The sequence below is a fragment of the Erythrolamprus reginae genome, chromosome Z (genome assembly GCF_031021105.1).
Source record: "Erythrolamprus reginae isolate rEryReg1 chromosome Z, rEryReg1.hap1, whole genome shotgun sequence".
Lineage (NCBI taxonomy): Eukaryota > Metazoa > Chordata > Lepidosauria > Squamata > Dipsadidae > Erythrolamprus > Erythrolamprus reginae.
This window is the reverse complement of record NC_091963.1, coordinates 109755076-109767360: the sequence shown is the minus strand read 5'-3', so window position 1 is coordinate 109767360 and position 12285 is coordinate 109755076. Positions and strand designations below refer to the sequence as shown.

Genomic DNA, 12285 nt, shown 5'->3' with positions numbered 1-12285 from the left:
ATGTTCATGATGGCAAACCTGTGGCACGCATGCCACAGAGCCCTCTATGTTGGCGTGCGACACATCCCCCAGCTCAGCTCCATTTTGCATGCACGCACTTCCCACTGCCCGGTTGGTTTTTGGGGTCTGCTTTGCTTGCAGGAGATGTGCACACATGCGCAGGGGGCCTACCTTTCTCCTCACTTTCTGCCACCTGCGTCTTTCCAGATCTCCCCCACCAGCACAGTTTGAGGACTGGAGACTTTTCTCCCCTCCAAGCACCGTTTGCAGATGGGAGGCTTAATCCTCCCTTCCCACGCTGTTTCGGGATTTGTGGCAAAAATAGGGGCTCACATGTGCATGCGCAATGGAATTGCACATGCATGTACATGGGGTGGGGCTCATGGGAGGGGCATTGCATTATGGGCATGTGCACATGTGCAACATCATGCACACATGTGTTTTCAGCACCCAAGGAAAAAATGACCTAGACTTTTAGATCCCCCAATGACTTTGCTTCTGACTACATTAGAGAGTTCAATCTTATTAGTTTGCCGGTCTGCTTTTGTATCACTGATATAACTGTTCTTATTTTCTAGTTTAAAGTGAGGTGCCAATATAATAAGTAATAATTTTCGTAAGGTTTCCCTGAGAGGCATAATTGAACCAGTAGGCTTGCAGCTGGAGATTCAAGGACTCTAATAAAAAACTTTCTATTGTAAATACAGTGGTGCCTCTACTTAAGAACTTAATTCGTTCCGTGACCAGGTTCTTAAGTAGAAAAGTTTGTAAGTAGAGTAATTTTTCCCATAGGAATCAATGTAAAAGCAAATAATGCGTGCAAACCCATTAGGAAAGAAATAAAAGCTCGGAATTTGGGTGGGGGGAGGAGGAGGAGGAAGAAGAGGAGGACAGTCACTGCCGAAGGAAGAAGGTGAGGTGAGGTGAATCAAAAAAATCCAAAACTTTAAGCCTTAAAAAAAAAAGAGGGACTCTGCGACGGCGAGGAGGAGCACGTACCTCCCATACACCCGTCACGAGGCTGCTTTCCATTCACTGTGCCAGAGAGAGAAATCCAGGCGGGCAAGAGGGGGAGCGCCACCGAAAGGCTCCTCTGGCAGCCCAGAAAAGCCCGAGATGGCCGGGATTAACGGGGGAATGGCAGGAAACTGGCCGGGCCTTCGTGCCACTCTCAAATTTCCTGGGAAATTTTTCTGGGCTCAGGTTCTTAAGTAGAAAATGGTTCTTAAGAAGAGGCAAAAAAATCTTGAACACCTGGTTCTTATCTAGAAAAGTTCTTAAGTAGAGGCGTTCTTAAGTAGAGGCACCACTGTATCAGAAAAACCCTTAATCATAAGAAAAAAAGTACTGCGGACTCTGGGATTCACATCACCTTAATGGCAATCTTCTTCCACTCTTATGTTAGAATGGAGCAAAGCACTGAAATTACTATTAAATTACTATTAAAACAGAGGAGTAATTAGCACCTAGCCTGTTTTTCCCAAAATAAGACATCCCCTGATAATAAGCCCAATTGGGCTTTTGTGTGCATGGCAATAAGGCCAAGCGCTTATATTAGAGTTAAAAAAAATATAAGACAGGGTCTTATTTTTAGGAAAACATGATATTTATTGTTATTGCTATAGAAGAATCTGGTCTCATGCCCTTTGCTTCTGATCTTTTTAACTATTGTTCTCACAATTATATGGCAATGATAATGCTAGCAATAAATAATGATAATATATTCAGGAAGCGAATCACTTTTTTCTTTTGCATTTCAAGATATCAACGCTATGATTACAAGTCAGCACATTTCTTGCATTTCAGACTGTTAAATCTTAGAAAGGTACTGGGAGGGGGGGGGTGTCTTGTCATCTTACAGATAGGTATTCAGGAGTTCACATAATACACAAGTTCCCAAATCAAACTTTGCCAGTCATTTCTACCTGTAGGAACTGTTTGATCTTGCGTAGATTATGCTGATAGAGAACATTGGATTCTTGTAAGAAGCGACTGTACTGCTGGTCAATTTCACCCAGAAGATTATGAAATACCAAAGTAGCATGGGATTCTTTGCTGGCAGCATAAGCCCTAAAGAGGATAGGAAAGGAAATCCAACTTACTATTATAGTTTATAAGATATCTTAGTATAATTCTATGAAAGTTCCTATCTATTATAAGCAGGACCTATAATAATGAATGCAAAAAAAATTTCTGACGTTTCTAAAATGCAGAAGTCAATGTGAATTTCCAATGAATTTTGCAAGCATAATTCAGGAAATTTAAGAACATAACACCCACAGAGGAATTTCAATGTTCCAACTGTCAATTAAAAGAACTAGATGGCAGTCTATGGAAAACCGTGGTGGGCAAAACAGTTAGTTAACCCTCATTTTGAGAGATGAAGGTAAAAACCTGAAGATGCTGCTTTGTATGATGGGCCGTCCCAGTGAAATAGCCTCCTACCATGTGCGAAGTTTGACAGATTCCAATTTTATCCGTCTCCCCAAAACAAAGGAAGGAAAGAGATTTTTCCAGTGGGCATTTGGACATTATAAGATACAACGTTGGATTGAACACAGGATGTTGTTACCAGATACTATGTTGGATTGTATACAGTATACACCTGGTTGTTTTCGCCTTTTCATTTGTGATGGTGGCAGGATGTGCATTTGATTAATAAATAAGCAAGAAGGCGATCATATAGGAGATTTAATAAGACTGATCTACATCCAGAGCATGATACTATCAGGGTGTTTAAGGGGAAAGCATTTTGAAATTCTCTGATATTTCCCTGACATTTCCCTGTAATTTGTGATCTAGTTAAGGTGCGGTCATAGATGACGTCATACCAAACGGCTAAGCTGTGGAGAAATATTGGTAGATGCGGAAGCAAGTTGTTGCTACAGTTATGCTCATTTTTACTTGACTCTGCCAGGCAGCGCAATCCGTTTTTTTAAACATGATTTTTCCCTGACTTTTAATACAATTAAATTAAAATTTTAACATAGTTTGGTTTCCCCCCCTGATTTATTCTGTTTTTTTACGAATTCCCTGATTTCCCTGCTATTTCCTGAATTGCCGATTTCCCTGATAATTTCCTGATATCCCTGTTTTCCAGGTTTGCTAGACATTCTGTACCATGGTCTTTTGAGTCTGAAAGCTGCCAATGCAATGCAAGACCTACAGTATTATCAGGGGTGGGCAATTAATTTTGCCATGGGGCTGCCTGAGAAATTGGGATGGTTTTAGAGGGCCGGATTACCCAATACTGTAAAGACCCAGACCCTGGCCTGACTTAAACACCCAGACCCACTCTACAGACCCCTAATTGTTTGCTTTACAGCAACACGATGCACCACAGTCACTGGGCTGGAGTGTTCGCATGGTTTCTGTGCTCAGCTGCTCTCGGGAGGAGGTCGGAGTCCGCTCCAGTGCAAGGATGAAAGAGCTCACCGCATCTGCCGGGACTCCTCCGGTTCCTGCTTTCCTCATAATTTATCAGGAAAGCAGGAACCGGAGGAGTCCCGGCAGACATAGTGAACTCTTTCATCCTCGCACTGGAGCGGACTCTGACCTCTGCGGACCGATCACAGATAGCGGGCAAGCTGGTCACAGACAGTGGGTGGGCCGCATGTGGCCCATGGGCCGCACTTTGCCCAGGTCTGGTATTATGCATCACAAGTACCATATTTTTCAGAGTATAAGACACACCGGAGAATAAAACACACCTTAGTTTTTGGGGAGGAAAATAGAAAAAAGAATCTGCTTACCAGATATTCATCTGGCTAGCATCCTTAGTCTGGTCAGTTTCAGCACATTATTTTATCCCCTGGTTAGAGCTTTAAAAAAACCTTATTTGGAGAGAGTAACAATGAAAGAGTGTGCAAGCCAATAAGAGCTGGGAGCATTGTTAGCTCCTGGTTAGGGCTGGAAAGAAACATTTTGAGCAAGTTAGAGCAATGAAAAAAATCTGCAAAGATTTAGGGCTTGGAAAACATTCTTAGCAGAGAGTAACAATGAAAGATCTTGCAAGTCAGTAAGAGCTGGGAACATTATTAGCACCTGGTTAGGGCTGGAAAGAAACATTCTGAGCAAGTAGACCAATAAAAAAATCTACAAAGACAGGGTTTGGAAAACATTATTCACAGAGAGTAAGTGAAAGAGCTTGCAAGTGGGTAAGAGTTGGGAACATAATTAGCACCTGGTTAGGGCTGGAAAGAAAAATTTGGAGCAAGTTAGAGCAATGAAAAAAGCTCTGCAAAGACTTAGAGCTTGGAAAACATTCTTTGCAGACAGTAACAATGAAAGAACCTGCAAGATAAGAGCTGGGAAGATGGTTAGCACCTAGTTGGGGATGGCTGCATTCAGAGTATAAGACATCTGAATTTTCAGCCTTTTTTAGGGAGGAAAAAACTGCATCTTATACTTCGAAACATACAGTAATCTTTGACTTACAAGAGTTTATTTAGTGACCATTTGAAGTTACACCATCACTGGAAAAAAGTGACTTTACACCATTTTTCACACTTGCACTGTTACAATATCCCCATGATCATGTGATCAAAATTTAGATGCTTGGAAACTGACTTGTATTTATGACAGTATCCAGTGTCCAAAGGGCATGTGATTCACTTTTGGGACTTTCTGATGAGCAAAGTCAATGGGTAAGCCAGATTCACTTAAGTTCGTAAGTAGAGGTACCACTGTATTTGTAAAAGTAATAAGACATATATATCTATATGTGTGTGTGTGTGAATGTATGTGTCTATGTGTGCACGCACATGCATGCATACTTCCTTATTGCTTCCCCAAAGATGTTTCCTCACCTTATTTTTTTGAAGCAATAATATAGGTCAGTTGAGCATCTGTATTTTACTCACTGATTTGAAGAGCTCTAGGACACCAGCCCCCAGCCTTTTGGACGCTATAGACTGGTTCAGTTCTGTGGACAAAGATTTCTTTGCAGGCTGGAGGGGGCAGGATTTTGTGTACTGCCTGCATCAAGTGAATGGGGCTTCGGTTGTTTGCATAGCCAGTTTCTGGCTTGGGGACCCCTGCTCTAGAACACAGATGTTTTTGATCAAATGCAGCTAGGGAGTTAAAAAACAGAATTCCTCACCAATCCTGGCTCTCTATCCAAGGTGCAAGGAACTGCCGAAGTTCCATTGGAAAGCTGTCACTGTAAAGCTGGTGGAGCTGTTCCAAGTATCTTGTGTCCAATTGCTGCAATTGGTTCCACTGTGCCATCTTGGCAGCTGACTCTGGAAAGAAGAAAACATATAGGACAATTTTAATGTGAGCTCTCTATTGATGAGTCAGGCTGATACTATCCAAAAATATCCAGTAATAAATTAATAACAACCATTCCAGATTCACAATCACAAGTAAAACCTAAGAATGTAAATCTGTAACAAAAAAAGAAAGCTCAAGAAAGAAACATTCCTATTGGCAATTTATGGGTATTTCCGCCCTGAGTCGCTTTGAGAAGGGCGGCATAGAAATCTAATTAATAAATAAATTAATATATAAATTTCATTTTAAGTGACTAATATCCAATCATTTTGCTTCTGATTTTTAATCATAATTATCGTTGATGCATGCTAGCTAGATAACAGAGAAAGAGGTTTGTCATTGCTTGCTTCTGGAAAAAAGAAAAACGTATAGGGAATTTTAACATTAGCACTCTCTGAGAATAATGTTACATGGCATCCAGAGTAAGTGTTAATCTGTTTTCTAGTAACTAATCTTGCTCTAGAATACAAGAAGAATCCAAAATAGCTTTAAATGGCACTTCAATCCCAGCTATTCTGATCCACAATTCATACTACGTTAAATTCTGTTTTCCTTAATAGGTGACTAGCCAAGGTGAATTCTCCCTAAAGGAAAATCTTAAGTAAGAAAAAAAAATCAGCTCTAGGTATAATAGTATCTATGGAAGACCATTATGCATTAAAACAAAAAGATAATTCCTCCTCCATTTAGCAACTTTCAAATGTTTTCCTCTAATATGGCTATTTGTTTGTTTACATATCACAACAGCAGAGGAGACCTAGAAATTAACTAGGGGTTGCTGTCTGAGATTGCTGTCTCCCATTCCTCTTTTATAGGTAGGACTCAAATTTTCTGCTTTTTATCCTTAATATTCTCTCCCCACTTTTGGTTTCTGTCTCCTTCAATCTCCTTTTAAAATCCCATTCCACCTCTCCACCTTTTCTCATAAATCTGCCAGCTTTCCATTTACACATGATCTTTACTATTCTGTACTCTTTGCTGCTGGTTGCTTCACAAATTCCTATTCCTATTGCCTCCCCCTTTCTTCCCACTTATATTTTATTGCTTTATTTCACTCTCCTCCTCATTCCTTCCAATAGCTGCCCTGTCTTGAAGATATTTCTTAAATAACTAAATATGGGTAAGCTATATTCACCTGCCTTGTCCAGATTCACTGGGATGTTGCAACCCATCAAGTACTCATTTTAAATACTGACTGCTGTAAGGCCTTGTGTGATGTCACCTATACTTTATCCTCTCTCCCTATTATCTATATTAATAAAAATGGATGTTTGTTCAGGACATCAAATCTCTGAAAGTTCTTCACTGATTGCTTTGAAATTTTGACACAGCGTTGCATTCGATCACAGACCTTTTTATATATCTATACTAGATGTCACACCTATGACAGGTAAAAACTGGTGAAAAACACATGATTGGCTGGTGAAAAACAGAGGATCCACGTTTTGATTAGCTGATGAAAAAACAGGGAGTTGCTTGGCATGGAAACTGCTGACAAACAGTTTCCGCATTTTTATTGGCTGCTGATAATTGTTTCAACTGTCACAGGAAATTCTCCTCAGAACATAAAGGAACCATAGTTTGGATTGCCTCCTAAATATTGCATGCTTGGATGGAACTAAGAACCCTGAGAGAGAGACAGAGAGAGAGAGGGAGGGAGAGGGGGAGAGAGGAATGTCCAAATGTCATTCTACTCTCTAACGTTAATCCCTTCAAAATCTGTTCTTCTGAATAAATTGAGCAGAGGGTTCAACTAGAAGACCTCCAAGGTCCCATCAAACTCTGTTATTCTGAATAAATTGAACAAGGGGGTTGACTAGAAGACCTCTCCGAAATCTAAAAATAGATTTGGCTACGAACCATGGGGTTTGCCTCCTAAGCATTGCATGCTTGGGTGGAACCAACAACCCTGCAACGTAGGCCGCTCTTATCTTCTTTTTGCAGATGGGTTGGGCTGGTCTCTTAAAGCAGAATGGGATAGGGAGGGAGGGAGGGAGGGAGGAAGAGAGAGAGAGAGCAGTCCAAGTGGCACCCTGCTATGTTAATTCCTTCCAACTCTGTTATTCTGAATAAATTGAGCAGGGGATTCGACTAGAAGACCTCCAAGGTTGAGCCATAGCAATGTGTGGCTGGGTACGCTAGTTAGTAATAGGAATGGTGCTGAATTAATAGTGTAAATAGCCAGGGCAAAATTCTAAAGGATTCTCTTTCCACTGTTCCCCAATGGCTTTAATCTGTAATTGGTGCCAGTTGTTAAGTTCTGGACCATATTTTGGGGCCCTTCTAAGACACTGAGATGGGGAGGGGGAATTAGGATGTCACTGGTAGATTTTTTTCCATTTACTGCAGACTTCAGAATATATAAATACAACCTACTCAATCTCTTGGTCAAACAAACTGTACTGGAAACTAAATTGATATACCCTCCAAATTTATTTAAAAGAATTAGCACCCAGACCTGTAACAATCTATTTCAGCTATCCTCCAGATAAAAGAGAATGGGCGAGCTTATGCTAGTTTGGGGTATTTTGTGCTGTTTCTGTTTTGATTTCTACTAACACTAGTAAGGGGAGGGGAGAAGGTTGTTGCTTAATTCCCCAAAAGGCTTATCTCAATCAAAGGGAAATTCTGGGATATCATCAAGATATGAACCTGTTAAGCAAACAATTTAGTAAGATTGTTGCCTTATTTATCTGCTACATTTTACATTTGACCCTCATTTAGTTACATTCTTGGCAGGCTCCATACCAGTGGTTCCCAACCTTTTTTTGGCAATGTCCCACCTAAGCATCTCTAAAATCCTGAGGCTTCCCCCGCCCCAACATATAATTCTTATTATTCAAAAAGTAAACTACTCATGCAGAGGAAGCCTAAAAGGCCATTAGCTAGATTCCAATTGCCCCCATTAAAAATGAAATTGCCTCTTGTGGGGTGTGGGTCTTAAAGCTAGCATTTGGTTTATTTGTAAGCAGCTTGCAAAACATGGTGGCTATTTCTCCAAAGTTGCTCCAAAGGTGATTTGTTATCATCTGACCTGTTTCGAAGAGAATTTCTTTATTTATTTATTTATTATTTATTTATTACTTAGATTTGTATGCCGCCCCTCTCCGAAGACTCGGGGCGGCTCACAACATGTAAAAACAAATCATAAGCAATCAGACAAATTTAAAATATTTAAATATTTTAAAAAAAACCCATATGCTAACAGTCACACACACAGACATACCATGCATAAATTAAACGTGCCCAGGGGGAGATGTTTCAGTTCCCCCATGCCTGACGGCAAAGGTGGGTTTTAAGGAGTTTACGGAAGGCAGGAAGAGTAGGGGCAGTTCTAATCTCCGGGGGGAGTTGGTTCCAGAGGGCCGGGGCCGCCACAGAGAAGGCTCTTCCCCTGGGGCCCGCCAACCGACATTGTTTAGTTGACGGGACCCGGAGAAGGCCCACTCTGTGGGACCTAATCGGTCGCTGGGATTCGTGCGGCAGGAGGCGGTCTCGGAGATATTCTGGTCCGATGCCATGAAGGGCTTTAACAGCAGTTGTATGAGGACTTGATCTATATGGATCAAGCCAACTCGCAATGCTTCTGTCATCACTTCGAGTAAATCTTTCTATTCCTTTTCTCAATTTTTCAGCTTCCAAAATTCTGTCTTAGCATGTCTTCATGAATACACGGCCTTCGTTTGACCTTGCAAATAACTAATAGGCAATTCTAACCTCTGAACAATTTTTTCTATAACCCTGCAATGTGCCAAGCCAATTTCCCCACCCCCACAATTCTCCAGTGGAGGTATATTACCTGGAAGGCAGGTGGTAGAGTAAGCATCCTTTTGCAGGGCATCTTCAGAGTTCCAGGATTTATGATCACCTGGTTCCTAGTCTGGTGTCTTAATCACTACAACAAACTGTCTCTCTTAATTTTTAGACAAAACTAGAATTGGGAGAGGTGGTGGCAGGCTTGCATTTTTACAACTCTAATTTATATCCAAACATGCCACAAATTTACTTTCTGTTCTACTGAGAGCACATTACCATAGCTTCCAGTACTTCCAACTTACCAATATTTGTGCAATAGTTAAAATAATTCAACCATCTCCAGAGTCACCACTGATGCACAAATTGGTTTTCCATTTTCCAAAGTTTATCCCCTTTCAAGGAATATTGTCTCCATCTTCAGCTATGCAGCTTCACTTACTATGTTGAAAATTTGGGGCCTTTTTCATTTACAAAACAATGTCACTTTGGGATTGGATTTCAGAGACGTTAACCATGAAGCTAATTCACAATATAGCTCATTCAAGGAAGACACTTGTGGTAGAGTCTATAACAGTGATGGTGAACCTATGGCACGGGTGCCACAGGTGGCACGCGGAGTCATATCTGCTGGCACATGAGCCGTTGCCCTAGCTCAACTCCAATGTGCATGTTTGTGGTGGCAAGCTGATTTTTGGCTGCACAGAAGCACTGGGAGGGCATTTTTGGCTTCCAGAGAGCCTTTGGGGGGATGGGGGAGTGCATTTTTACCCTCTATTGGCTCTTTGGAAGTCTTTGGAGCCGGGGGAGGGCAAAACATGAGACCATTGGGCCCACCAGAAGTTGGGAAACAGGCCGTTTCCAGACTCCAGAGGTCCGCTGGGGGGCAGGGGAAGCTTCTTTCACCCTCCCCAAGCATCGAATTATGGGTGTGGGCACTCACGCATGCATGATAACATGCACGCACACTCTTTTGGCTTGTGATAAAAAAAAGATTCACCATCACTGGTCTATAAGGTGAGGATTACTATCAATTATTTTTTATAGCAGAGGCAGTAAAGATACTTTTGGTTTGGGTATCTATCCCCAGTCTTCCCAGGCATATTTCATTGTATTACATAAATCTTAACCTAATCTGCTCAACTATGAAGGCTCATCTTGTACATATAGTCCTGGACTTACATTTAGTTGTAAGTCACTTAGTTACAACAGCACTGAAAAAATAATTTATAATTGAGCATCACATTGATGACTCACAGTCACACGATCAAAATTCTGGTGCTTGACAACTGGCATGTATTCACAATGGCTGTAGCATCCTGGGATCATATGATTGCCATTTGACTCCTTCCTAGCTGGCTTCCAACAAACAAAGTGCAATAATCTAATAATCTCTTAGATCAGTGATGGTGAACTTTTTTTCCCCGGGTGCTGAAAAAGTGTGGGTGTGCGCTATCACGCATTTGCGAGTGCCCACACCCATAATTTAATGCCTGGGGAGGACAAAAACAGCTTCCCCCACCCCCAGGAGGCCCTCTGGAGCCTGTTTTCCAACTTCTTTAAAATATATATATATAAATATATTTATTGAATTTTTTCAAGTTTTAAAAACAATACATCATCTTATTTACAGGTGATTCAGCATCTTGTACAGTAGTACCTCTAGATACGAGCTGCTCCACATGCGAGTATTCCAAGTTACGAGCCGAGACGCGAGCAAAATTTCTGTTCGACACCCGAGCTCAAATTCGGGATACGAGCCGAGCTTCCACTAGGTGGCGCAAGAATTCCTTGCTTCCAGTTATCTCGGCGCGAAAAACAAAGTCTAAAGGCATTCGTTCGAGATGCGAGTTGATCGACATACGAGCTCGGGTCTGGAACGAATTAGACTCATATGTCGAGGTACCAGTGTATATACATTTTTGTCTATGTTGTCTTTAACTATTTTTATGTATCTTCATGTTTTATTCCGGCGTTAGTTTTGAGTTCTTTTTTTTAGTCCATAAATACCATTTTGTCCAGATTGCATAGTAGTCCGAATCTTTTTTGTTGTTTAGTTCCATGGTCAATCTGTCCATTCCCAACTTTTGGTGGGCCCAGTAGGCTTATGTTTTGCCCTCCCCAAGCTCCAAAGGCTTCCCTAGAGTTGGGGGAGGGTAAAAATACCCAGCCCCAGCCCCCCCCCCAGTGTCCCTCTTGAAGCCAAAAACACCCTTCCAGCATCCACATGGAGCTGAGATGGGGCAACAGCTCACGTGCCAACAGATATGGCTCCGCATGCCACCTGTGGCATCCGTGCCATAGGTTCGCCACCACTGTCTTAGATCATGGATCTATACTCTCAGTAATGAGTTTCCTTTCCTGAAGGGAAGTGGGAGTTTTGCATATATTCTAGCTTTCTCTATGAAAAGAAGCAAGCTAGGACAGTGTAAAGGAAATCCTGTTGGGTTTTTTTTTTTCAAAAGAGGACACAATGAAGAGGAACATGATGAAGAAGAACTTGGATTTGTGGCTAAAATGAATAATCACAAAATCTTCAAAAGCAGAACTTATGTAAATAAACGTATGACTGTGAGGTAAATTCATTTTCTAACTGACATTTAGCAAAACCAGATGACAGAAATTCAGTTTTTTTAAGTGTTTCTTGAAAAATTCCAAATCTCTGATTAGTATACTTAATGTGCTAAGCAAACTCTGTGTCACAACTGACGTTTCCGTGAAAGTATAACTCAGGAAGTTTTGTCTACACTTTAGGAGAATTAATATGCTTGGAAACTCATAGCAATTTGCCTAGTTACACTTGTTGTTAATTAAAGCAAAGTCTTTCAATGATTTAAAATTCTTTCCAAATTTTTCTCCACCTGGACTAAATAATAATTTCTGAGAAAAGCTGTCAAAATTCTTGCCTGTGATTTCTTGATTGTTTATTTCTTTCATTTGACACTTTCATTTCTTTCTAGCTTCCAATTTCTCACTATTATATTGCTTTATCCACTACACACACGCGCACACACCCCTCTGGGAAAACAATAGAAATTATGGTATACCTTCTAAAAGCAGGGGAATAATGTAGGCCACTGTTTCAGAACCTTGGTGAATTTAAGATGTGCAGACTCCCATTCCCAGAATTCCCTAGCTGGCACTGTCTGGGGAGCTGGAGTCTATACAACTTAAAGCTGTTAGGTGTTCAGTGGTGTAGACTCTGAAACAATACAAACAACAAAAATGCTTTGAAAAGTATAAATAATACTTTAGTTT

General features: G+C 41.0%; 2 protein-coding genes across 8 annotated transcripts in view; one reads left to right on the top strand and one right to left on the bottom strand.

Annotated features, from left to right (window-relative positions):
- Positions 1-12285, top strand: part of ATP6V0A1 (ATPase H+ transporting V0 subunit a1) — a 512121-nt gene that overhangs the window by 345577 nt on the left and 154259 nt on the right. The window lies entirely within an intron of this gene.
- The window catches only part of STAT3 (signal transducer and activator of transcription 3), an 80649-nt gene that overhangs the window by 44317 nt on the left and 24047 nt on the right, over positions 1-12285 (bottom strand). For 5 of the 6 annotated variants that reach the window (XM_070727646.1, XM_070727650.1, XM_070727648.1 and 2 more), the window contains exons 2-3: positions 5102-5243; positions 1926-2070 (exon numbers count right to left, since the gene is read on the bottom strand). In XM_070727646.1, coding sequence (XP_070583747.1) covers positions 1926-2070; positions 5102-5229 — 273 coding nt within the window. In that variant the 5' untranslated portion in view covers positions 5230-5243. Of the gene's footprint in view, positions 1-1925; positions 2071-5101; positions 5244-9073; positions 9188-12285 lie in introns of those variants that run through there. The other variant, XM_070727647.1, reaches the window with a different exon arrangement.